This window comes from Ursus americanus, chromosome 11, assembly GCF_024610735.1.
Source record: "Ursus americanus isolate L20-20 chromosome 11, mUrsAme1.1.p, whole genome shotgun sequence".
In the NCBI taxonomy this organism is placed as follows: domain Eukaryota; kingdom Metazoa; phylum Chordata; class Mammalia; order Carnivora; family Ursidae; genus Ursus; species Ursus americanus.
The window spans coordinates 17,932,665-17,958,004 of NC_142137.1; the positions used below are offsets into that span (position 1 = coordinate 17,932,665).

At 36.3% G+C, this 25,340-nt stretch overlaps 2 protein-coding genes across 6 annotated transcripts in view; both read right to left on the bottom strand.

Moving 5' to 3' along the window:
- FAXC (failed axon connections homolog, metaxin like GST domain containing) overlaps nt 1–3,982 on the bottom strand; it is an 88,364-nt gene extending 84,382 nt beyond the window's left edge. Inside the window, exon 1 of one of the 2 annotated variants that reach the window (XM_087865334.1) lies at nt 3,858–3,982. The gene's annotated coding sequence lies outside the window, so the exon portion shown is untranslated. The remainder of the gene's footprint in view (nt 1–3,857) is intronic. The other variant, XM_087865335.1, reaches the window with a different exon arrangement.
- COQ3 (coenzyme Q3, methyltransferase) overlaps nt 8–25,340 on the bottom strand; it is a 30,357-nt gene continuing 5,024 nt past the window's right edge. For 2 of the 4 annotated variants that reach the window (XM_087865336.1, XM_087865337.1), the window contains exons 2-9: nt 24,102–24,219; nt 21,679–21,831; nt 20,022–20,121; nt 18,910–19,152; nt 11,061–11,138; nt 9,480–9,639; nt 8,106–8,300; nt 8–4,008 (exon numbers count right to left, since the gene is read on the bottom strand). In XM_087865336.1, the coding sequence (XP_087721462.1) occupies nt 3,974–4,008; nt 8,106–8,300; nt 9,480–9,639; nt 11,061–11,138; nt 18,910–19,152; nt 20,022–20,121; nt 21,679–21,831; nt 24,102–24,219 (1,082 nt within the window). In that variant the 3' untranslated portion in view covers nt 8–3,973. Of the gene's footprint in view, nt 4,009–7,465; nt 8,301–9,479; nt 9,640–11,060; nt 11,139–18,909; nt 19,153–20,021; nt 20,122–21,678; nt 21,832–24,101; nt 24,220–25,340 lie in introns of those variants that run through there. The other 2 variants (XM_045807019.2, XM_045807020.2) reach the window with 2 other exon arrangements.

The following is a 25,340-nucleotide window of genomic DNA, read 5'->3' on the forward strand; positions in this document are numbered from 1 at the left end:
CATGTAGTTGTTTTAGCCATAGAAAAGTAACGACACTCTAAGAGAATGGAGGCGAACAGCCCAGACTGTCAACTTGTGACGCTCTGTTGGGTTTAAATACTCTGAAGACGTTCCCTTGCATACAGACAATTCAGAGATGTGCTAAGATGTGTGTGGTCAGGCTACTACCCTGACCATATGATGGCACAGACACCGGGTACAAGTAAAAAGCAGTGAATTGCACAGGCTCACAAATCAGACTGCCTGGGTTCAGATCCTGGTTGAGTCTTAATAGTTGTGTGATGCTGAACACATTAAGCAGCCCTGTGGAGTGGAGTGGACAGTCGTCCCCACCTCCCGGGGCTGCCGTGAGGTTTAAATGAGATAAGGCGTGCAGAGCCCTTCGCACAGGGTCTGGCAAAAGATTAGACAGTAAGTGGCCAATATTACTTACAAAATCTTTGTAAAAAACAGTATAAGACAGAATTTACATTAACTGATGCAGTACTTCTTTTCTAGGCCAATTCAGTATCACAATATCACTAACATTTTCTCTTTTTAGTCTGAGACTTTCAGACTTAACAGAAAAATTGATGGACTAGTACAATGAAAGCATGTGCACCCTTCACCAAAATTCACCAAGTAGTAACATTACTGCATATACTTTCTCTGTGTTTATACACAAGCACACACACTCTCCCAGAAACCTAAATAAATACAGCTGTTTCCAAAGCCCTAAAAAGTATTTAATCTACCTTTATCTAACTGTTCTCATTTTCCCCTTATCCTTTTCTAACAGTATGGCCTGTTTTCATTTTTAAACCCTTTGAATGTGAGTTGCAGATATCTTGTTTTTCAGTACTTACATTCCCAACTCTATGCAGTTCCTAAGAATAAGGACATTGTCTTTCATAAACACAGTGTTATCACACATAAGAAAGTTTATAATAATTCCACAAAGTTATCTCAGATCTAGTCTATGCTCAAATTTATGCAATGGTCTCAAAAATATTTTACAGCTGTTTTGTGGCTGTTCTACCCAGAAACCGATCCAAGTTCTTGCATTGCATTGATCCACATCCCAGTTTGGGTCAGGTAACTTGTGTATGTCTCACATTTGAGATTTGTCCAACTTTTCCCTTGTAGAAAGTTTCTTTTAGCTAGTTCCTCTTTCCCCCAGAGTCCTGACCTCCTATACCTCAAGTGGGCCACTCTTGTAAGGGTCCCTACATCACTGCTTTCCTTTCTGTGTGATCTTCCATTCAATACATGTTTGTTTAGGTTATTTATCCCCATCCACTAAAGGGTAATAATGACTCTACGTCTGGATGTTGTGGTTAGACAAACTATAATAAGTTAAGATTTGATTTGGCTGTGATAGAAAACCCAAACAGCAACAGCTTAAGCAAGCTGATAGTCATTCTTTCTCTTTCTCTCTCTCCCTCTCTCCTTCCCTACATCTCTCTCTCTCTCCTTCTCCCTCTCCTTCTTTTCTGTCAAAGTCTGGAGGTAGACAGCCTCCTGTAACGTACTAAGCACGTATCAGGTTCCTGTCTTGTTGCTCCAGCTCTAAGTCTGAGCTGACTGTTCCCACTCAAGCTATCATGTCCCCCTTTCAGCCAGCAGGAGGGAGGAAAGGGAAGGAAAAGGGCACGCTCCCTACTGACACTTCCTGAAAGGTACACATACCATTTCCACTCACATCTCATTGGCCATAATTAAGTTATATGGCCACATCTAGCTTCAAGGAAGGTCAAGAAATGTAGCTAAAATAAGAGGTTCTGTTGCTACAGAAGGGAAGAAGAGATTAGGGGACATCTACCAGCCTTAGCCAAGTCTATTATCAGGCAGGTGGTCAAAAGGGTCACTGAGAAGTCATTATTGGGGAACAAAAAAAAAATGGAGGCTCTTCAGGCATTGGAAATGGCATGGCTTACTGTTTAAAAAGATGAAAATGGACCTATTCTTAGAAAAAGGGGAATTGAGAATAAAGACAAGCAGATTAAATACTTTACAGAACTTCAAGAAAAACTGAATTTATTTCTTTGGGTTTTTATGAAGATAGCAGTCCCATAGTGAAATATATGTAAGTGGCCTATCATTTTAAAATAACCTATAATAACATATTGGATTATCCAAATTACTTGACTTTATTGAAACGCCACTGAAATATATTACCAGCATTTCATTCACTCATTTTCCCATTCAACAAACAAATATCAAGTGCCAGGCACTGACCTTGGTCGGGGGATATAATTGTGAAAAAAAGTGAAAACAGAACAATGGTCCAGCCCACATAGTGTTTGTATGAGACGGATTCTAACCAACTATTCACACAAATAAATCTAAACCTGTAATTGTGATAAGTGATGGGGGAAATATGGTATAAAGTTAAAAGTGGTATTTGCCCTAGGCAAGGTAGTCAAAGAAACCTTCCCAGAGGAGGTGATGCTTGGGCTGAGGTCTGAAGGAGAAGTACAGGGAACTAAGTGGGGGGGAGGGAGGATGCTGGCTAATAGGGGGTTTGAATATTCTTGAGTGGAGGAGAACTGTGCAAGCTCCGATAGCAGAATATAACAATACAAGACTTGAGACAAAAGCATGAAAAGGTACTATGGTTTGCTACCTTTCTGGTAAGCAAGACAGTAAATAAGAAACTACGCATGTATCTGTTTATTTGTGCAAAATGCACATGCGCACACATATGTGAGAAACCAGAAAAAGAATGAGATTGGTTACCTACAGCAAGTAAGGAGGAATGGAGTGGAAAGAATAGGATGTAAGGGATATGGGAGTGGAAGAGACATGGGGCAGTGACAGGTCTCGGAGTATAACTTTTTGTATACTTCTGACTTTCAGAACCCTGTTAGTGGTACATACCCAAAAGTAAATAAATTTAAATCAGCCAGGTTGTTGAGAAGGGAGAATTCAAAAAGAAATACAAACAGTAACATATGAACCTAACTGAATACAAATGAATTACAAATTACAAACTAATTACAATGAACAACACAACCAGATTGACGTGGATGAGGAAGAAAAGAATTAACTCAATATAACTTCGGAACACAGTATTTTAACTATATATACTAAAGTTAAATTAAATTTGCTTAGCAATTGTGAAACTATGAGTATTCTAGGATTGAGCAAATAAGTAAAATAAAGAAAGCAGGAATGGTGGGATAAACCCTGTGATGTTGGACTCAATCAGAGGTATCAGTATGAATTCACTCACACACATGGGGTGGGGAGAAACAAGTATAGACGTGTGCAGGTGTGTGCATTCATATGCCTCCTAGCTCTGTCTGCAGAGAGGGCCTAGAAGCACTGTCAGCCCAGCAGGAGAAGGATACTCAGTGCTCAGCTCTTGGTTTCTAAATATTATTCTCTAATAAAAGGAAATGGGGTTCCTTGAATTCCTGGGCTGGATCAAGACGAATACAAGTTGAGCCTGGAGTACCATGTGATGCCAGAAAGTAAGAAAGTGCCTGAAAAATTATAGGGACATGAAAGAACATGGGAAGGGTTCCCAATGGCCAAATCTGGGACAACCTGACTAATGAAAATGATAGCAGTGGGTTATAACCCATAGAAGATAACATCCGTGAGTCCATTCTAATAAAAATAAGTAATTAAATAAAGGAATAAATGGGGGAGAAGGGACAGTTCTTCCTTTCAGAATTCCATTAATAGTGTAGAAAGAAAGATGCGAATTACTGCTAGACAAACACCACAGTGATAATTGTTTCAAGCAATAACCATCACCAGATGATAAAACTAGTGGGCAAGAGCATGAAAAAAACCAGCATTTACATATTCTCATAGTAGCTTACTATATGGTAGTTATTCATTATAAAGGGAAAAATACAGTAACTTACAGTGAAGAAATCTGGTAGACACCACCTTAGGCACGTGATCAAACTTAGCAACCCCAGTAACAAGCCGTATTGACATCACGAGTCTCCTGACAGGATGCACTGAGAAGGGCACAACATCACTTCTGTGGTGCTCTTGCCAAAATTGCATTACCTGGATTTAATTGTGAAGAAAAATAAGAAAAAAAAATACAAGTTGAGGTACATTTAAAACAAATGTCCAGTGCTCTGTCACTGTCAAAGTCATGAATGACAAAGACAGAATGAGGAACTGTCCCAAATTAAAGGAGGCTAAGACATGACAATTTGACGCCATGTGGGATCTTGTTTCCCCCTAAAAAAGACACTAGTGGGATAATTAATAAACTAAGTAAGGTTTGTACATTAGATAATTGTGGTGTATCAAAGTGAATTTTCTGCATTTTATCATTGTATTGTGGTTAAAGATAACATTTGGGAAGCTGAATGAAGGGTATATGGGAACCCTTTGAGTTACCTTTGGCCCTTTTTTTGTAAATCTGAAATTATTTTATAATTATTTTTAAATGTAAAGTTTAAAATAATGCAAAAGAACTCTAATGAACTCTTCTGTTATTAAAATCCAGCATACTTGGAGCACCTGGGTGCCTCAGTCAGTTACGTATCCGACTCTTGATTTCTGCTCAGCTCATGATCTCAGGGTCCTGGGATCCAGGTCCCCATCAGTCTCTGCACTCATCGCTGAGTCTACTTGTCCCTCTCCCTCTGTTTCTCACCCCACTTGTGCTCTCTGTACATATATCTCTAAAATAAATAAATAAAAATCTTTAAAAAATAATCCAGCATACTTGTCAAAAATACATGATGAGGCTTGAGAAGTAGGCAGGCCAGATAATGTCAGGACTTGGTAGCCATGTTAAGGGACTTAGGTCTTTTACCTTCAGAGTAATGAGAAACCATTGAAGGGTTTTAAGAAGAGGTTGGGAGTGGGTCAGTTTATCAGTGAGGGCCCCAATGGAAGCATATGGCTCACTTGAAATAAGATAATTTGAGGAAGATTATTTAGAGGAGACTATAAAAGTATGGGTATAGGGAACCATTCAATTAAAGCCAACAGGTGGGTGGGTAGAGCAAGAAAAGGGAACTCAGGCTGACAAGGAGAGGTTAGTCAAAAAAGGATAAAGTCGTGGAAATAGAGAACGGTTAAAGGAGGGAGGTAATTAACAATGTCAAAGAGTGAGATAAGAGCCTTTGGGTAGAGTCATGTGGTCTCAATGAAACAATAATGGAGCAGGGCCTACGAGAGTGAGCGGAGAAGTGAGAGAATGACAAAATAGATACAACCCTTTTGATATGTTTGGCTGTGGTGCAGAGGGGAAACATAGGACACATGTCGTTCTGTAAGCTTTCCAATTATCCATTGTGAAATCATCTGGAACAGTGGGAACACCTTTAACAAATTCTCCAAAGCAACACAACTACAAAGAATGGCTCTTTGTTGAGTCTTAAGCTTATCTACAGAATGACACTGTTAACAATCATAATCAAATAAAATGTTCAACTTTAGTACCCAAAAGACACCCCTGTTTTCCAAATTCAAACATGTTCATCAAAAAATAGAAAGTTTCCTGAGATCACAAGTTGCAATGATATTGACATTTTCATTTGAGAGCACTCAGGCATGATTTACAGGGAAGTCAATGTGATAGCATTTCTAGTGCCTCAAGTATACGTCTAGACATAAAATAAAATTTTTTTTTTTAAGATTTTATTGATTTGACAGAGAGAGAGAGAGAGAGCACAGGCAGGTGAACAGCCAGCAGAGGGAGAAGGAGAAGCAGGCTCCACGACTAGCAGGGAGCCTGACTCGGGGCTTGATCCCAAGGGTCCTGGGATCATGACCTGAGCTGAAGGCAGATGCCCAACTGACCAGGTGCCCCATAAAATAAAAGACTTAAAGACAATTCTTTTGTGATGTTTTGTCTTCAGGAAAAATATAGAACACACAAATATAACAATGTTTTATGTATCTGCATGGCACTTATTTTCCCCAGAACACGGCAACTTTGGGAAAAAATGGATGCTTTTGTAACAACTGCAGTTGCTTTTTATTCTAGTCTCTTAAACAGGCTAGTTTCTAGAATCCTGCTTCCAGAAGGCTCCTCCAGGCTCCCAGGCAGTTTTGCATGTACGTGCTAGGTGCTGGATCCCACTGTTCCTTGCAGAAGTTTTGGGAAAAGCTACACACCTTGATCTCTCTCTTGTCACCATCTGCCTTGCTGTGTGACCCTTCCTACCACCATTCATAGCTACTTCTAAGGGCTGAAAGTTTTGCTCTCCTAGTGCTTTTAGCCCTTTGAGCCAACCTTAAATGGTCCAGCAGTTTTTATAATTACAGCCCAATTGAGCAATCTGACTCCCTTCATGAGCACAAGGTGGTCAAGGTCATTGCCCAGCTTCCCATGGTTGTTCCCCTCACCCCAAATTAATATTGCCTGCAAATTCACCTTCTTGCTTTCTGAGCCTTGTTCTTTTTCGTTCTAAGTCATGTTTACAGTCTCTTTTGCTGGATCATTAGGCATAAAGTCTCCATCATCATTTCTTGCAGGGCACTCTCATGAACCCAGAGTTCCTGAGGGAAGGCTTGCAGGTGAAACTCCCCAGCATAGCCCTAATTGCTAGATTACTGCTTTTCAAAAGTTGGTAGTGCTCAGAATTAATAATTTTCAGCTGAACAATCCTCAATCTACAAATACACACTTAAAAGATTTTGTACTATCTTCTTGAACCTATTTCTCCCGAAATTTGGTTGAAATTGGCCTGAAAGATCAAATTAGATTATACATGGAAGCATGAAATTTTCATCTTTCATCGCATTGGAAGTCAAGTGAAACAGAAGTAGCTATTACTGAATCACCCTGAATTTTCAGCACTTAACGAATATATTTTTAACAACTGAAAGTTAGTGTTTTTCTCTCTAAGATAAATACACTTGTTTGGGGGACACTTGTTTTTAATCAATTCCATTACATTGTTCTTAGATTACTCTTTCATACCGACACTTTTTTTTTCTAACAGATAGAATGAGGAAGCTTTGTGTTGGTAATAAAACTACTAGAATTTGGACTAAGAATCTAACTTTTTAAATGGAGGCCAATGGAAGCTCCTAAATTTTAGTACCCTAATTACACAATAACAACTGAAGTTAAAATTCCTGTTTTAATTCTTTAAATTTCAGGTTCCTCCCCTGAAATGCTGCTGAGAATGAGCACATGATAAGCTAAGGTGGCTGGGAACTGTTGGCCTGAGGAGCTAATTCTAATAGACACTGACAAAGGAATACAGGAAACATGAGTATAAAAGTGAAAAATGATAGGAAGTAAAAAGCCGACCCTCCACCTGGGTCACAACGCATTCAATCCATGTTTGTCACACTGGGTCAGTGGCCTCTGTGAATGTCTTTATATAGAGCATCTGGACTTTCAGAAAAAGCCAGAGACTCACATACTTCAAGAAGCATAAAAATACATTTTAAGTCAGTCCCCTCAATTATAAAAATGTTAGCCAAAGAAGAAAATTTCCATACTGAATTTTTAATTGAGTTTTAAAAAGTCCTTTCTACCTAAAAAAAAAAAAAAAAAAAAAAAAAAGTCACAATAAAACATTTATGGAACTGTATAGAAGTATGTCCAACATTATCCGAACTTCTTGATTTTAATGTTTGAATCCAAATGTGACATATATTTAACAATCCATTTGCTTTCCAACAAACTAAAATTTAAAGGAAAAAATACATTTTGTCTTCCCAAATATAAGTGGCATAAAACTATATTTGGTTTTCATAAGTTAGAAGCATAACTGCCTTTAGCTAAAACCCAATAAAGAACATAGATAATGCAGATTCCTTTAAATTAAAACACATTTCGGCATATACGTATGTGCATACATGCTGGAGGAATATATATAATCTGTAAAGTGAAGTCAAATATGCAGACCCTATTTATAAAACAAAGGCTGAGGAATTTAAATGCCTAGATTACACAATACCTTGCCAAAACTTTTTATCCACAGAATAATCCCTTGAAAGTGGCTACTAGATGAAACAACAAAAACTTTTATCCAACGTTTTAGCCCCTTTTGTTGACTTTCTTTTCTTCTTGATCCACTCACAAAAGACAAAGTGTATATTTTTTACATATGTAAACATCAGACTTCCAAGCCATATTATACAGTCCTTAGAAACAATTCATTTCTTCAGCTCTTCCTGCACACCTGGGTTGGTGGAGTCTTTATCTCTGAGCTCTTCTGTTTCTCCCTTGAAAACAAACTCAGCAGGCACTGGGTGTTCCTGTCCCGTGGATTTCACAGCATGAGCGGCATAGTTGAGGCTGGTATTTTCACTCCAATGCCAGTAACCTGATAAGGGGTTGTAGAGCATTCCTGCCACAGTTTGAACTGACAGACCGTCTGAAAAAAACAATCAAAAAGAGTAGATTTAAAAGTAATTACTTTCCAAATGCCAAGACTCTAATGCTACTCTATATTAAAAAAGGATTCCTGACTCGATGGGAAAAAATACTGTGTAACCAAGTCCAAATCATTCTTTACTATAGCACAGAACAGGAACTCTAAAGCAGATTGCTTAGGTTCAAATCCCAGCCTGGCACCTATTAGGTGGTGACCAATGCCAAATCACTTAACCTTTCTGAATCCCAATATTCTCAAACGTACAGAACATATAGTCCTAGAGTTCTTAGAATTAGATGAGATATGCAAATAAAGTAGCACAATGCTCGGAATTTGGTAAGTACTTAATAAATGTAAGCTTTTATCAGAAAATATCTGTCAATAAGTGATTGTTCCTATAAAGCATCTTACAATACTTTTTCCTACTCTGTTTTCAGCAATATTACTTGCAGAAATCTTTAGAACTTCCTCCATTGCCTTGGATTGATACTATTCCAATATTCCAAATCAAGTTTACTGGTACACTGTTATGTGAACAGGAAGACTGAGACATACATGAGTTAAGCAGTCAGCAGGAACACCAAACACCAACGAAATGTTATTACTTGACAGGAATTCACCATACGACTCAAGATCTCACAGTGTGTAAAAGCACAGCTAGGCACTGCAGGGATTACAAAAAGGGAATACAAAAAGGAGACTTGCCTCCACGGAGATGACAGGCCAGAAAGGGGCTTAAAAACACCAAAAGAACCATAACACAAGGCATGCTATAAGTAGCATAAAATACATAAAAAGTGACAGGAAGTTCAAAGTGTACCTGAATATGGAGGAATCAGAAAAATAGTGAGATAAGCTGATACACGTAGGGCCTCAACAGGAACTGAGGATGTGTAAGTAATAGACATTTGCACCTCATCCTTTAACAAATGAGGACTAAGCAGCCAAAAAGTATTCACTGATCATCTGTGATTTGCTTGGCCCTAGGTTAGGTGCCACAGGTGAGAAAGAAGTGGTATCTAATACCTACTTCTAACTTCAAGAGTTTATGATCTAGTTGAAACCAACATCCAGAGAATAAGGGCCCATTTAGTTAAGCGCAGGTTGTGTGATTAATAATTACAGGTACATTACAAGTTCAGTAAGGCCGTGAAAACTGGAAACATTCTTAATACTTACTTGACTCCAGAATGCTCTCTAGCTTTTCGGGTGAAACAAATTTCTCCCATGTATGAGTACCTTTCGGTACAATACCTGCAATTTGCTCTGAAAAGACAATTCCCAAGGCATAAGACAGCTGTGTTTTGTTGATTGTAGTAATGAATAAAGAACCACCAGGCTAAAAAAAATATGCGACACAGAAGTACCATTTTAGATGTCAGGAGTATCAGTTAGGTAAAGGCTTGGCTTCCCCCACCCTCCTCCTTCCTTCCAAATAATTTAAGTGCAATTAAGATATAAGAATATAAATAAAGTATAATTTACCAAAATAGTTTTTTCTTTTGGGAAATTCATTATTAAAGGCAGTCTACTACAGATGTACTCACTGGGTTTATGCAACGGTGCTCAAAACTCTTAAAATCATACTACTGTGACATGTTACATACTTGCTTTTGAACATATCAAATACTTTAATAATAAAAATATAGAAATGAGATCCAGCTACTCTTCCTTGTTACATGTCCACATTTACAGTCTGACATGTGTCAATACTGCTTTCTCTTTGGGTGCAGAGTCTGTCTAACTCGTTTCGTGCAGCCTCCAGCGCCACATCTTATGTAGGTGAGTAATGCCAGTAAGTGTTCTCTGACAAAAACATTAATGGCTGAGGTTTGAATGTTTTTTATTTTGTTTTGATTTCATTAGTATAAAGAATATGAAGAGATCAAGATAAGCACGTAGATGAATACAAACCATTTATGGGACTATTTAGTCTGCCATTTCTTTTTTTAAGATTTATTTATTTGAGAGCACACATGCAAGAATGCTAGCACAAGTGAGGGGAAGAGTAAAGGGGAAGAGAGAGGGAGAGAATTTTCCAGCAGACTCCCCACTTAGTGAGGACCCAGTCATGGGGCTTGATCTCATGACCCTGAGATCATGACCCAAGCCGAAACCAAGAGTCGGACACTCAACCAACTGACCCACCTGGGCGCTCCTAGTCTGCCATTTTTTAGTGGCTGTATTTATGGTGTTTCCTATATTTACTCCCACAAACGCCAAAGATTAATGTCTCCTCCCTCTTCTAGATATTCTCATCAGCCTAATGGGGATAAAATGCCAGATTCCTTCTAATAATTACCTGTGTGTGTGTATGTGTGTAGGGAGAGAGAGAATATATCTCCAATACCACCCCAAACCCAAAAAGAAATACTGCAATATGCCCTTAAATTAAAAACTGAAATACAAGATATTATTTCGTGACATACTATAACTTTTCTAAAACTCTAGTATTCTAAAATATCTTATTAAGAATCACTTACATGTCAATTACATCTCAATAGAGCTAGGGGAAAAAAATCACTTACAAATACCTAATCTACGTCCTATAAAATCTTACTCTAAAGGAAACAGTGGTGAGCAATGGTCCTTTCCTCAATAGGCTTTCCATTAATGCAAAAATTAGTTTTAAATTCCATAATCCCAGCATTCCTAATATGTGTGAAAGAACCTCCATTCATACATTCTGACACACAACACCAAAAGCAGTAATTAGGGAGTTTTGCTTGGAAAATAGAAGATAAGCCTAATAAAACTCACTTGAGAGGATACCAAGAAACTGTTACAGACTGAAGGAGACATGGCAACTAAATGCAACGTAGAATCCAGGGATGGATCCTGAACAGAAAAATGGCATTAGTGGAAACACTAATGAAATTTAACAGGGTCTGTAGTGTAGTTAATAGTATAATGTCAACATTAATTTCTCACTTTTGAGAAATGTCCAATGGATTACATACAGGGCTAGGACTATGGTGAGGTTAAGTGAGGTGCCTAAGGAACAAAACTGAAGGAAGCACTCACTCTCTGGAGTGTGCAAATGCAGCGTTGGCACCTACGCCCAAATGTCTCCTTCAGTTTTGTGCACTACATGCCTCACTTGCCTCACCCTAGTTCCTATCCTTATTATGTGAAATATTAACAATAGGAGAAACTAGGGGAAGGATAGATGGGAACATTCTGTCCTATCTTTGTAATCTTCTCTAAAACTAAACTTATGTAAAAAGAAAAAGTATTTCTAAAAAGCTCCACTTACGTAAGGACTAAGCATTTCATTCCTTCAGCTCTTGACTTTAGGGTGTTACCTCTGCATTAACAACAGTCAATATAGTAATAATAATAATAATAATAATAATAACAACAACAACAACAACAACACTACTTTTGGGGGATTTATTGAAAAAAAATTTGGAACCACTTTTAGAGGACTAAGTCTGTGGCAAATTATGTAAGCATAATAATATAATGGGAAGAACCAGACTTGGAATCCAAAGATATGACCTTAAGCCCCACTTAAGTGCCTAGTCAACTCTGACATAAAGACCAAGTGACCTCCAGATTCTTGGGGGAAGATGGTGGAGTTGGAGCTCACCTCCTCCCATGGACGCCAAGGCAACAACTACATATAACTGTTGGCTGAATGAAGACTGGCAGAACAGCTCTTCCACAGCTAAAGACATAAAGAAAAAGCCACATGGAAAAAGGTAGGAGGGGCTGAGATGTGACAGGTTACTGGCACAGTAACCTATAATTGGGAAGGATATCACAGGTGCAGAGGTCCACCCTGAGAAGCCAGGGGATCAAGCCCCACCTTGGGCACCCCTGGTCCCAGGGACCTGCACTGGGAAGATGAGCCCCCAAAACTTCAGAAAAAAAAAAAAAAAACTTACACTAAATGGAGATAAGCAATCTACCTGATAAAGAGCTCAAGTAATGGTAATAAAGATGCTCACCAGATTTGAGAAGAGTGGATGAACTCAGTGAGAGTTCTAATCAAAAAAGAGATGGAAAATAGAAAAAAGAACCAATTAGAGATGAAGAATACAATAACTGAAATGAAAACTACACAAGAGGGAATCAACAGCAGATTAGAAGATGCAGAAGAATAGGTCAGCAATCTGGAAGACAGGGTGGTAGTAGAAAGCACAAAAGCAGGAACGGAAGGAAGGAAGGAAGGAAGGAAGGAAGGAAGGAAGGAAGGAAGGAAGGAAGGAAGAAAGGAAGGAAGGAAGGAAGGAAGGAAGAAAGGAAGAAAGGAAGAAAGGAAGAAAGGAAGAAAGGAAAAGAGAAAAAACTGAGGCTAGGTTAAGGGACCTCTGGGACAACCTCAAGCATAATAGCATTTGCATTAGATCTCAGAAGGAGAGGAAGGAGAGAAGGGTAGAAAACTTATTGGAAAAAATTATAGCTGAAAACATCTCTAATCTGAGGAAGAAAACAAACATCCAGGTTCAGAAGGCACAGACAGCCCCAAACAAGATAAATCCCTGGAAATACACACCAAGATACATAATAAAAAGTCAAAAATTAAGGATACAGAATCTTAAAAGTATCAAAAGCAAAGCAAGTAGTTACATGCAAGGGAAACGGCATAAGGCTATCAACTAATTTTTCAGCAGAAACTTTGCAGGCCAGATAGAAGTAGCATGATATATTCAAAGAGCTGAAAAGAAAAAACCTACAACCAAGAATACTCTACCTGGAAAGGTTAACATTCAGAACTGAAGCACTGATAAAGAGTTTCCCAGAAAAACAAAAGTTAAAAGAAGTTCATCATCACTAAACTAGCCCTACAAGAAATGTTAAGGGGACGTCTAAGCAGAAAAGGCCATAATTAAAAGTAAGAAGAGTATAAAAGAAAAAATTTCACTGGTAAAAGCAAACATATAGTAAAGGTAGTATGTCAATCATTTATAAAAGCTAGTATGAAAGTTAAAAGACAAAAGTAGTAAAATCAATTATATCCACAAAAATTAGTTAAGAGATACACAAAATAAAAATATGTAAAATATGGTGTCAAATAGATAAAAACATAGAGGGGGTAGTAAAAATATAGTGCTTTTACAATGTGTTTGAACTTAAATGACCATCAACTTAAAACAGACTGCTATACAAGTAGGATATTATATGTGAACCTCATGGTAACCACAAACCAAAACCCTATAATAGACACACAAAAAATAAAGAGAAAGAAATCCAAACCTAACACTAAAGAAAGTCATCAATCACAAGGAAAGAGAGCCAGAGAAGAAGAAAAGAACAGAGAACTACAAAGACAACCAGAAAACAAGCAACAAGATGCCATACCTATTAGTAATTACTTCAAATGTAAATGGACTAAATGTTCCAGTCAAAAGACATGGAGTGACTCAATGGATAACAAAAAAAACAAAAAACAAAAAACAAAAAAACCCATCTTTATGTTGCCTGTAAGAGACTGGCTTCAGACCTAAAGATTCATACAGGCTGAAAGTGAAGGGGTGGAAAAAGCTAGTCCATGCAAATGGAAGCAAAGAAAAAAAAAGCTTTAAATACATCGGACAAAACAGACTTCAGAACAGACTATAATAAGAGACAAAGAAGGATATTAATAATGATAAAGGAATCAATCCAACAAGAAAATATAACAATTGTAAATTTACATGCAACAAACATGAAAGCACCTAAACACATAAAGCAAATATTAACGGAGAAATTGCCAGTAATACAATAATAGTAGGAGACTTTAACACCCATCCCACTTACATCAATAGATAGATCATCCAGACAGGAAATCAATAAGGAAACAGTTGCTTTGACTGACACATTAGACCAGATATACTTAACAGGGAGATAAAGAACATTTATATAAAAACAGCAGAATACACATTCTTTTCAAGTGCACATGGAACATTCTCCAGGATGGACCTCCTTAGGCCACAAAACAAGAATCAATAATTTTTTTCTAAGATTCTATTTATTTATCTGAGAGGGAGAGAGCATGAGCGCAAAAGCAGGGGAGGAGGGGCGCCTGGGTGGCGCAGTCGTTAAGCGTCTGCCTTCGGCTCAGGGCGTGATCCCGGCATTGTGGGATCGAGCCCCACATCAGGTTCCTCCACTGTGAGCCTGCTTCTTCCTCTCCCACTCCCCCTGCTTGTGTTCCCTCTCTCGCTGGCTGTCTCTATCTCTGTCAAACAAATAAATAAAATCTTAAAAAAAAAAAAAAAAAGCAGGGGAGGAGAAGGGGTAGTGGGTGAGGGAGAAGTAGACTCCCTACTGAGTGGGGAACCCCACAAGGGGCTTGATCCCAGCACCCTGAGATCATGACCTTGGCCAAAAGTAGACACTTGATTAAGCCACCCTGGTGCCCCAAGAATCAATAAATTTAAGAATATTGAAATCACAGCAAACATCTTTTCTGACTACAACAGAATGAAACTAAAAATCAATCACAAGAAAAAAAACTGAAAAAAATACAAACATGTAGAGGCTAAAAAACATGCAACTGAACAACCAATGGGTCAATGAAGAAGTCAGAGCAAATTAAAAAATACCTGGAGACATATGAAAATGGAAACACAATGGTTCAAAATCTTTGAGATGCAGCAAAAGCTAGTTCTAAGAGGGAAGTTTGTAACAATGGCTTACCTCAAAGAAACAAGAACAATTTCCAATAAGACAACCTAACTGTATACCTAAAGGAAACACAAAGAGTAAACAAAGCCCAAAGTTAATAGAAGGAAGAAAATAATAAAGATCAGACCAGAAATAAATTGAACAGAGACTAAAAAACAATAGAAAAGATCAATGAAACTTACAGCTGGTTCTTTGAAAAGACAAACAAAATTGGTAAACCTCTACCCAGACTCATCAAGAAAAAAAAAAAAAAGAAGGCCCAAATAAATGAAAGAGGAAAAGTTATAACCAGCACCACAGAAATACAAAGGATTACAAGAGACCACTATGAAAAATTAAATGCCAAAAAATTATACAACCTAGTAGAAATGGATAAATACCTAGAAGCACACAATCTTCTAAGATTGAATCAGGAAAAAATAGAAAATCTGAATGTTACCAACTACTATTAACAACTGAATCAATTACTAGTTACTAGTAACTAGTAATCAAAAAACTCTCAACAAACAAAAGTCCCAGATCAGATGGCTTCACAGGTGAATTCTACCAAATATTTAAAAAGTTAAAACCTATCGTTTTCAAATATTCTAAAAGTAAAAGAGGACTAAATGCTTCCAAATTCCTTGAAAAAGGGCAGCATTACCTAGATACCAAAACCAGACAAAAACACTGCAAGAAAAGAAAATTACAGACCAATATCCCAATAACTAAATTCAATAATACATTAAAAGGATCATTCACCAGGATCAAGTGGCATTTATTTCAGGGATGCAAGAATAGTTCAGTACCTGCAAATGAACAAATGAGATACAAGACATTAACGAAACGAAGGACGAAAATCATATGACCATCTCAATAGATGCAGGAAAAGCATTTGACAAAATTCAACATTTGTTCATGATAAAAACTCTCAACAGTGGGTATAGAGGGAACATACCTCAACAGAATAAAGACCATATATGAAAAACCCACAACTAACATCATACTCAATGGTGAAAAGCTAAAAGCTTTTCCTCTAAGATCAGGAACAAAATAAATTCAATAAAGGTGCAGAATAAAAAATTAATATCCAGAAATCTGTTGCATTTCTATACATTAATAATGAACTAGCAGAAAGAGAAATTAAGAAAGTAATGGCATTTACAATCACATCAACAAGAAGAATTAAATACCTAGGAATAAAACTAACCAAGGAGGTGGAAGATCTAAACTCTGAAAACAAGATAAACCATGCTTATGGATGGGAAGAATATTGTTAAAATGTCTACACTACCCAAAGCAACCTACAGAGTCAATGCAATCTCTACCAAATTGCAATAGTATTCGTTACAGAACTACAAGAAATACTTCTAAAATTTGTATGAAACCCCAAAAGACCCCAAATCGTGAGAAAGAATCAAGTTGGAAGTATCACAATCCAAGATTTCAAATTATACTACAAACTACAGTAATTAAAACAGTATGGTACTTGCACAAAAACAGATCAATAGAACAGAATGGAGAGCCCAAAAATAAACCCACACTTATATGGTCAATTAATCTATGACAAAGGAGGCAAGAATATACGATGGAAAATGGGAAAACTAGACAGCTACATGTAAAAGAATGAAACTGGACCACTTTCTTACACCATATATAAAAATACTCAAAATGGATTAAAGACCTAAATCTAAGACCTGAAACTATAAAAATCCTAAAAGAAAACATAGGCATCAATCCCTTGGGCATCAGCCTTAGCAGTAGTTCTCTGGATCTGTTTCCTCAGATAAGAGAAATGAATGCAAAAATAAACAACTATGACTACATCAAACCAAAAACGTTTTGTATAGCAAAGGAAACCATCAACAAAACAAAAAGGCAACATACTAAATAGGAAAAAATATTTGCAAATGATGTAATTGATAAGGAGTTAATCTGCAAAATACATACGGAACTCCTACAACTCAACACCAAAAAAACCCCAATCTGATTAAAAAATGGACAGAGGATCCGGATAGACATTGTCCAAAGAAGACATACAGATAACCACCAGACACGTGAAAAAGTGCTCAACATCACTGATCATCAGAGAAATGCAAATCAAAACCATAATGAGGTACCACCTCACACCTGTCAGAATGGCTAGTATCAAAAAGACAAAGAAATAACAAGTGTTGGTGAGGATGTGCAGGAAAAGGAACCCTTGTGCACTGTTAGTGAGAATGTTAATTGGTGCAGCCACTATGGAAAACAGTACGGAGGTTCCCCAAAAAATTAAAATAGAAATACCACAGAATGCAGTAATTCCACTTCTGGGTATCTACCTGAAGAAAACAAACATTAATTTGAAAAGATATATGGACCTCGCTGAGGGGTGGTGTAAAAAAAAAAGATATATGCACCTCTATGTTTACTGCAGCATTATCTACAATAGCCAAGACACGCAAGTAACCTAGGTGTCCATCGATACATGAACAAAGAAGACATGCTATACACACACACACACACACACACACACACACAATGGATTATTAGCTATAAAAAAAAAGAATGAGATCTTGACATTTGCAACAAGATGGATGGACCTAGAGGGTATTATGTTAAGTGAAATAAGTCAGACAGAAAAAGACACATACCATATGCTTTCACTTCCACATGAAATCTAAAAAATAAAACAAATGAACAAACAAAAACTAGAAACATACTCATAAATACAGAGAACAAACTGGGATTGCTATTAGAGAGGAGGGTAGGAGATGGGCAAAATAGGTAAAGGGGATTAAAAGGTATAAATTTCCAGTTATGCAACAAGTAAATCATGAAGATGAAAAATACAGCACAGGGAATGTAGTCAGTAATATTGTAATAACTTTTTATGGTGACAGATGGGATGTACACTTATTGTGGTGAGCATTTCATAATTCTGTAATTGTCAAATTACTATGTTATACACCTGAAACTCATAAAATATTGTGTATCAACTATACCTCAATTAAAAAAAAAAACAAAAAAGGGGTGCCTGCATGGCGCAGTCAGTTAAGAGTCCAACTCTTGGTTTCAGCTCAGGTCGTGATCTCAGGCTTGTGAAATCAAGCCCCATGTGGGGCTCCCTGCTCAGCGAGGAGTCTGCTTAAGATTTTCTCTCCCTCTCCCTCTACCCACCCCCTCTAAAATAAATAAATAAATCTTAAAACAAAGCAAAAAAAAAAAACCAAAAAACAGAAAACACCAAAAAACAAAAGGCCAAGTGACCTTTGACATCTCTCAAATTCTGACCTTTTTTTTTTTTTTTTAAAGATTTTATTTATTTATTCGACAGAGATAGAGACAGCCAGCGAGAGAGGGAACACAAGCAGGGGGAATGGGAGAGGAAGAAGCAGGCTCATAGTGGACGAGCCTGACGTGGGGCTCGATCCCAGAACGCCGGGATCACGCCCTGAGCCGAAGGCAGACGCTTAACCGCTGTGCCACCCAGGCGCCCCTCAAATTCTGATCTTTGGTCCAAGTTGGTCACAACAGTACCTGCTTACCTTCCTCATCTGGTTGTAGGGAAAATCAATGAGATCATATATATGAAGTATTCCTTTATAAGCTGAAAACTGTTATATATATCATATACAGGGTTACTTAAGAAATGCTATCTAAGTCAATTTATACAAATTAATAATGGTTTTTATTGTTTTTTTAAGTATCAATCCTAGTCAATTTCTTAGTAATTGTCATTCGATATCTATTAGGTATTTAATCCAGACTATCTCAATGGGAAAAAACCACTTTAAATTTATTGTTTGTAATTATGTTCAGCACCAATACTTTTCAGAATTCTTGTATATCAAGATACATATCTGGAAAACCCCAGTATTGAGTGCAAGCTGAGAAGCAGAAATAATCCCCAGCAGAGATGCTATCCCCTAATCCTAGCTTCCTGGTTTCAAGTATTATGAAACACTTATTACTATGGGTACATACACACACTCAAAAGAAAAAACAAACAAGTAAACTGGGTAAGTCTTACTTTTAACACTTGACAGCAGCACTGTATAAATGTTTCTAGATCAATCACATGCTCTACAACTTCAGAAGCTACAACAGCATCACATGTTTCTGCCGTCTCTTCCACAATCTCTTCCAGGGAACATGCTCTGTACTCTATCCTCTTATCTAGGACTGGATCAAATGATTTATGGTGCTGTGCTATCTTAATGTTCTCATCCACAGGATCGATTCCAATAACTGAAGCTCCAAGCCGCCCTAGAGGCTAATAGGATAAAAAAACTGTTATCCTCAAGAAGAAAATAGAATACCTGTTAGTAATAAAGAGCTTATCAAAAAGGAAACAAAATTAATCATGAGAGGATAATTATTGGAGATCGTTTATGGGTACACGGAAGTTAATTATACCATTTTCTCTAATTTGTACACATTTGACAATTCCCATAATAAAAAGCTTAAGAGTGAATAATAATCACAACAACAAAAAACTTATGAAGAACTATTTGAGAATAGTGGAGGAGAGGAGTTCTATAATTTATAGGTACATTTACACACACATAATAGAGTATTAATATATTTAAAGTGCATGAAAGTTATTGTGTTGATAGAAGACTGCAACATAGAGCTGCAGGGCATAAATACACTATAAGTTGAGGCAAATATTTTTTACACAGGCTGAATGAGTATTCTTCCAAGTACCCCAAAGCACCCAAGAAGGGGAGAGCATCACGAGCAGGAAGTAGTACTCTGCTAGGTTTTGATATTGAAGCAAGTGCAAAAGAATGGCTTATCGTTGCATTTAAACCAGTGGAAATTGCCCAATCTCTTAGAAAAGACAACGAAATTTTCAGTATTTGGAAGACCAGTGCCCAATTTTGTGCAAAAACAAACAACAAACAAAAAACACCAAAAAAAAAAAAAAATCCTCTCTATAATTTTCTGAAATTTTTATATATTTTTTAAGAAAGCAAAAAGCGTATATTAGTTTTATGATGGTAAAAATATTAAGAACATTATGCATTTCTTTTTTTTTAAATAAACAATACTATTTGTTAAAAGGATATGAATCATAAGCCTACTTTTTCTCAAATTTTTTCCCAGTTAAAAATGGCGGGAAAGTTGTAAACCACTTACTTCACTTAATAATCCACCACCACAGCCAACATCAAGAATCTTCATCCCAGACAAAGGTTTTCCTGACTGGTGATGAGCAACTGTTTTTAAAAGATTGTCTCTTTTTTAAAAGTCCAAAACATACAAAAACAAATTATTAATTTTGTCAATAAAATCTTAAATGTGTACAATTTTCAAGGATATATTAAGCTCTCATTTTAAATGGATTGTTGATATTTGGGGGTAAACAGACCTTTTATTTTCAGTATTAAAAGACTTTTTAATAATCAAAAGCAGGAAGGAGGTTTAAAGTAAAGCTCTTGAAATAAACTAGTAATAATTATGAGTTAACTATTACTTTAGTATAATCTAAAGAAAAACTTTAAAAACAATCTAGTTTAGATTCACCTAATTTTATTTGTTTGAGAGATCATGTCAGCTGAAGCATCTATTAGCTACATTGTCAGTACTTGCTAGACCCATTTCATGTCAGCAACAAATAGGTTATTTTATAGGGCTTAGAAACAGCATACTGGAGATCTGTATTTTCAGATTTTGCCTAGATTCCCTTCTAAATTGATTCTCTTTTGATCTTCTAAGTTAGTGGTGTTTTCATGATAATGTAAATAGGCATCCAAATCAAGTTAACCTCATTCTAAGATAATCACAGTAATACTTTACCACATACACAAACATAAGCACACACATATACACCTATATATATATATATAACAGTACTGTAAACTAAACTTTCAAGTTGGACTGTATATGAATTTTAGTTATACTCATATTAAGATAAATGTTATATTGGGGCACTTGGTGGCTCAGTCAGTTAAGCAACTGCCTTCGGCTCAGGTCATGATCCCAGGGGTCCTGCAATTGAGCCCTGCATCAGGGAGTCTGCTTCTCCCTTTCCCTCTCCCCCTGCTCATGCTCTCTCTCACTCTCTCTCTCTCAAATAAATAAAATCTTAATATATATATACATATATATGTATATATATTACATATACATATATATGTATATATATTACATATACATATATATGTATATAAAATAAAATGAATGTTATATATAATAAGGATACCTTAGGATATCTTTTTTTTTAAGCAGGTTCCACGCCCAACGTGGAGCTTGAATTTACGACCCTGAGATTAAGAGTTGCGTGCTCTAGTGACTCAACCAGCCAGGTACCCCTTTATCAAGACTGCCTAAAGGTGAAAGTCAGTATAAAATGACCTTGATGTCATAGGATCCTAGTTCCTTTTCATAAGGATTGAATTCTAATTACCCTGAAATTGTCCAAAAATGCTTCAAGTTAATTAATAAAAGCAGCATAGATTTGGGGTAACGTTATTTAAAAATTAATGGCTCAAACAATGGACATTGAAAAGGATCTAATTTCTTTTTTTTTTTTTTTTAATTTTTATCTTAAGGAGGCTTCACACCCAATATGGGGCTTGAACTCATGACCCTGAGATTAAGAGTCACATGCTCTACTGACTGAGCCAGCCAGCTGCCCCAGAATCTCTCTAATTTCTAAAGCAAACTTAAAATGCAGCATTTTGAACTTAGGTATAAACCAAGAGAAAAATAAACTCAAAAGGAGATAAATTATTGAAAAGAGTTGCATTTTAAAAGACTTAGAGTTTCTGGAATGTTACCTAATAAATGTTACCTAATAAATGGTACCCTCAGGTCATTCATAGAATGAAGAGGTGCATATACTCCTTGTTCATCCCACCACCTGTGAGCCAGGGCCAGGAATGTTTTTATCTCACTGTTGTCTACAGTGGTTTGAGAAGTACTGTACAGTCTTCTCCAAGGGTACCTAAGAGGCAAAAACAGATATTTTTAAAAAATATAACATAGGATCTATTTATGTAGAAAGACATTCTAACTTATAATTTTATTATAATTAAGATATTCTAACTTATAGGGCACGTATTGCGTGGTGCACTGGGTGTTGTATGCAAATAATAAATCAGGGAACACTACATCAAAAACTGGGGATGTACTGTATGGTGACTAATACAACAAAATAAAAATCATAAAAAAAAGATATTCTAACTTATATTCACAGATGGAACAGAGTTCCATTAGCAAAGTTAATTTGGTTTCAAAGTAAATTACAACAGAAATGGAATGTTACAAAACTTAGCCTTCAAGGTCACATCTAACAGTAATGATGATAACAAAATAATAGGAATAGTAGTAGAAGTAGAAATAGTAATAGTAACCATTATTATCACTAAATGCAGGTACTATTTAAGAACTCCATATATGTCATATGTCATCTTATTTAATTATTCTGGCAACTCTGTAAGGTAGGTTCTATCATTTTCCCTATTACATGGGTAAGAAAAGTGAGGCTTAGAGAGATTAAATAAATGGTAGAGCCAGGATTTGAACCCAAGTGCCCCCATCTTCTCTTCATTTCTGCTACTATCATCCTAATCTAAGCTACCATCATCTCTTGCTTTAACTATTTATTGCCCTAGCCTTCTAATTAGTCTGCCCGCTTCCTACCACATTTCCCTTCAATCTGTTCCCTATAATGCATCCAGGGTTTTCCAAAATATAAATATGATCATGCTATTTTCCCACTTAAAATACTTCCATGGTTTCCCAGTGATATTCAGAAAAAAACCCAAAATCCTTAGCATGACATACAATGCTCTGAATTATTTGGTCCCCAATTTCTTCCCTCCCCAAATGCACTTTCTACTACTCTCCTCAACCTCCCCATTCTGGCCTCCTGGGCCTTCTTTCATTTCCTTGCACTGACCCCACTTGCTCCTTTCTCAGATACTTTGTATAGGTTGTTCCCTCCACCTGGACCATTCTTCTCACATTCCCTTCCCTCCTCTGCGTACCTAATTAATTCCTTTTCATTCTTCAGATCTTAGTTTAAATGGAATGCCATCTAAGAAGTCTTCCCTGACTCTAAAGACTGGGTTATAGTCCCCTATTTTAACTCCCATTTAACTTTGTATTTCTTCATGGAGCTATGTGACAATTTGATCATGTCTCCCCACTAAACACTATGAGGGCAAGGTATGGACTGTCTCATTTACCATTTTATTCCTAGTGACTAGCACAGGTCCTGGAACACAGTTAGTACTCAGGAAACATATGTCAATGAATAACCTAATAAAGAAGGCCCAGAAAAGTATATAATTCACCTAATTTTTTTTAAATCAAATGGGATCAAACAGGGACCAAACAGATCAGACACTATACCAAATTCCATGTTAAAGTACATGATAGGAAAATCCTCCACAAGTTCTTGGGTAAAAAAAGAATAAGGTTGTTACACTAGAATAGGTAATACCATTCAAATTTTTACTGTGTTTTTCTTAGCTACAGATAGTACATTCTACATTGATGACTTATTATCCTTTTAAGAGTTAAATATCATTCTTCTTTACTATTATCTCATGAATATTACCATCTTTTTCTGTGCTTCAGGCAAACGCTCAATAATCAATGACTAACATACAACAGGTAGCCATACGTGGTTGCCCAGCTGACTACCAACAATGTCACACACATCAAGTTTTAAAGGAGCTAGCTTATTTACAAGAAGTAGAGCGTGCACTTGGAAAACAGAGTTCATACCTTAACTCTACGCAATATTTTTCACAAGGTTAGAAATTGGTTCATAAAATACAAATACAGAAAGACGTTACTTTGATTCAATCTTACCACCTAGAATTGTATAGTTATCTACCTAATCATATTTATGTTGTACCCAAATCATATGATTTTAAGCACTGCATTAGTTGTGTCTTGTCACAAGTGAGGAAGTAAAAAGTATTTCTCCGGGTAATAAAGTCTTACATTAAAAATAAAAGCTACCTTTGAATATAGATGAAGGGTATGCACGAGATGTACACTGCATTACAACTTTTCTATAGGTTTGAAACTTTTCAAATGTAAAAGTCGTGGGAAGAATAAAGACATTTAGATAAATAAAAGATACCTTAATCAAACCACATAAACTACTTCATACTAGCAGTGTTTATTAAATATAATCCATACTAAACTATTATTGTACATAATTATGTAAATATTTGCCACGGTAACAAATAAACTTACCTGTAAATTTTCATTCTATTCAAGCAGGCAAAAGTCATTCTACAGGATTTGAACCACATGATTCTGTATTCACTGAAAACCCATGGTTTAGTTTGTGGAGTCCAACTGACCTGATTCTCTGAATAAATTGAAAACAAAATTATTAAGTAATCTCTATGCCCAACACAGGGTTCAAATTCATGACCCCAAAATCAAAAGTCACATGCTCTAACCAACTGAGCTAGCCAGGCGCCTCTGAAAATAAAAATTAAATGTCTAGAGAAAGCTTTACACAGTGTAAATCCCTGATATGCATGTAATTCAAGTAACTATTTTACATGACAATCTCATATTATAATTGATAAACAAAAGGGTTTTCCCCTTACTTTTGGATTTTATTCTAAAATATAAAATAAAGGTCTTGCATTCTGCCACCTAACTCTAATCAGAAATTTCTGAAATTGGCAAAAATAAGTAACATATATGTAAAAGTTTTTCATACCATTAGTTTCTGTACCAATATTATGCTGCATAATTATAAAAAAATGATATTCAAAATAAAACTATGTGACCTTTTCAACTAGGATAATATTAATTCTGAGATTACTTGTCAAAACTAGTTCAAATTCTGTCACGTTAGCTACATGAATGGATTTATACATAGGCTCAAATCCCTCCACAAAAGAAAAACCTGTATGTATATGTGTGTGTATATATACATACCATCCTAAAATAATCCCTCATCCAGTCTATATGTTCAAACTTAACATAGAGATCTGCTTTATGAGCTAGTTACTCTGCTGCACAACATTCAATTGTTCAATAAACATTTAGACAAAGTAGACCTTAGAGCAAAGAAAATTACTAGGGACATTATAAAGTTCACCCAACTGATTTTTTTGACACTGGTGAAAAGCAGTTCAATGGAGGAAAAACAGTCTTTTCAATAAATGATGTTGAAACAATTGGATACCATAGACCAAAAAAGAACACTTAAACCTAAATCACATCTTATACAAAAATGAACTTACAATAAATCACTGATCTAAATGCAAAACCACAACACTTTTGGAAGAAACTATCACAGATCTTCACGACTTAGTGTTAGGCACAGAGTTCTTCTTACACCTGACACCAAAAGCACAATCCAAAATAGAAAACATTGATTAAATTGGACTTAAAATTGAAAACTTTTGCCCTGAAAAAGACCCTGTTAAGAAAAAGAAAAGATGAATCACAGACGGGGAGGAAATATCTGCA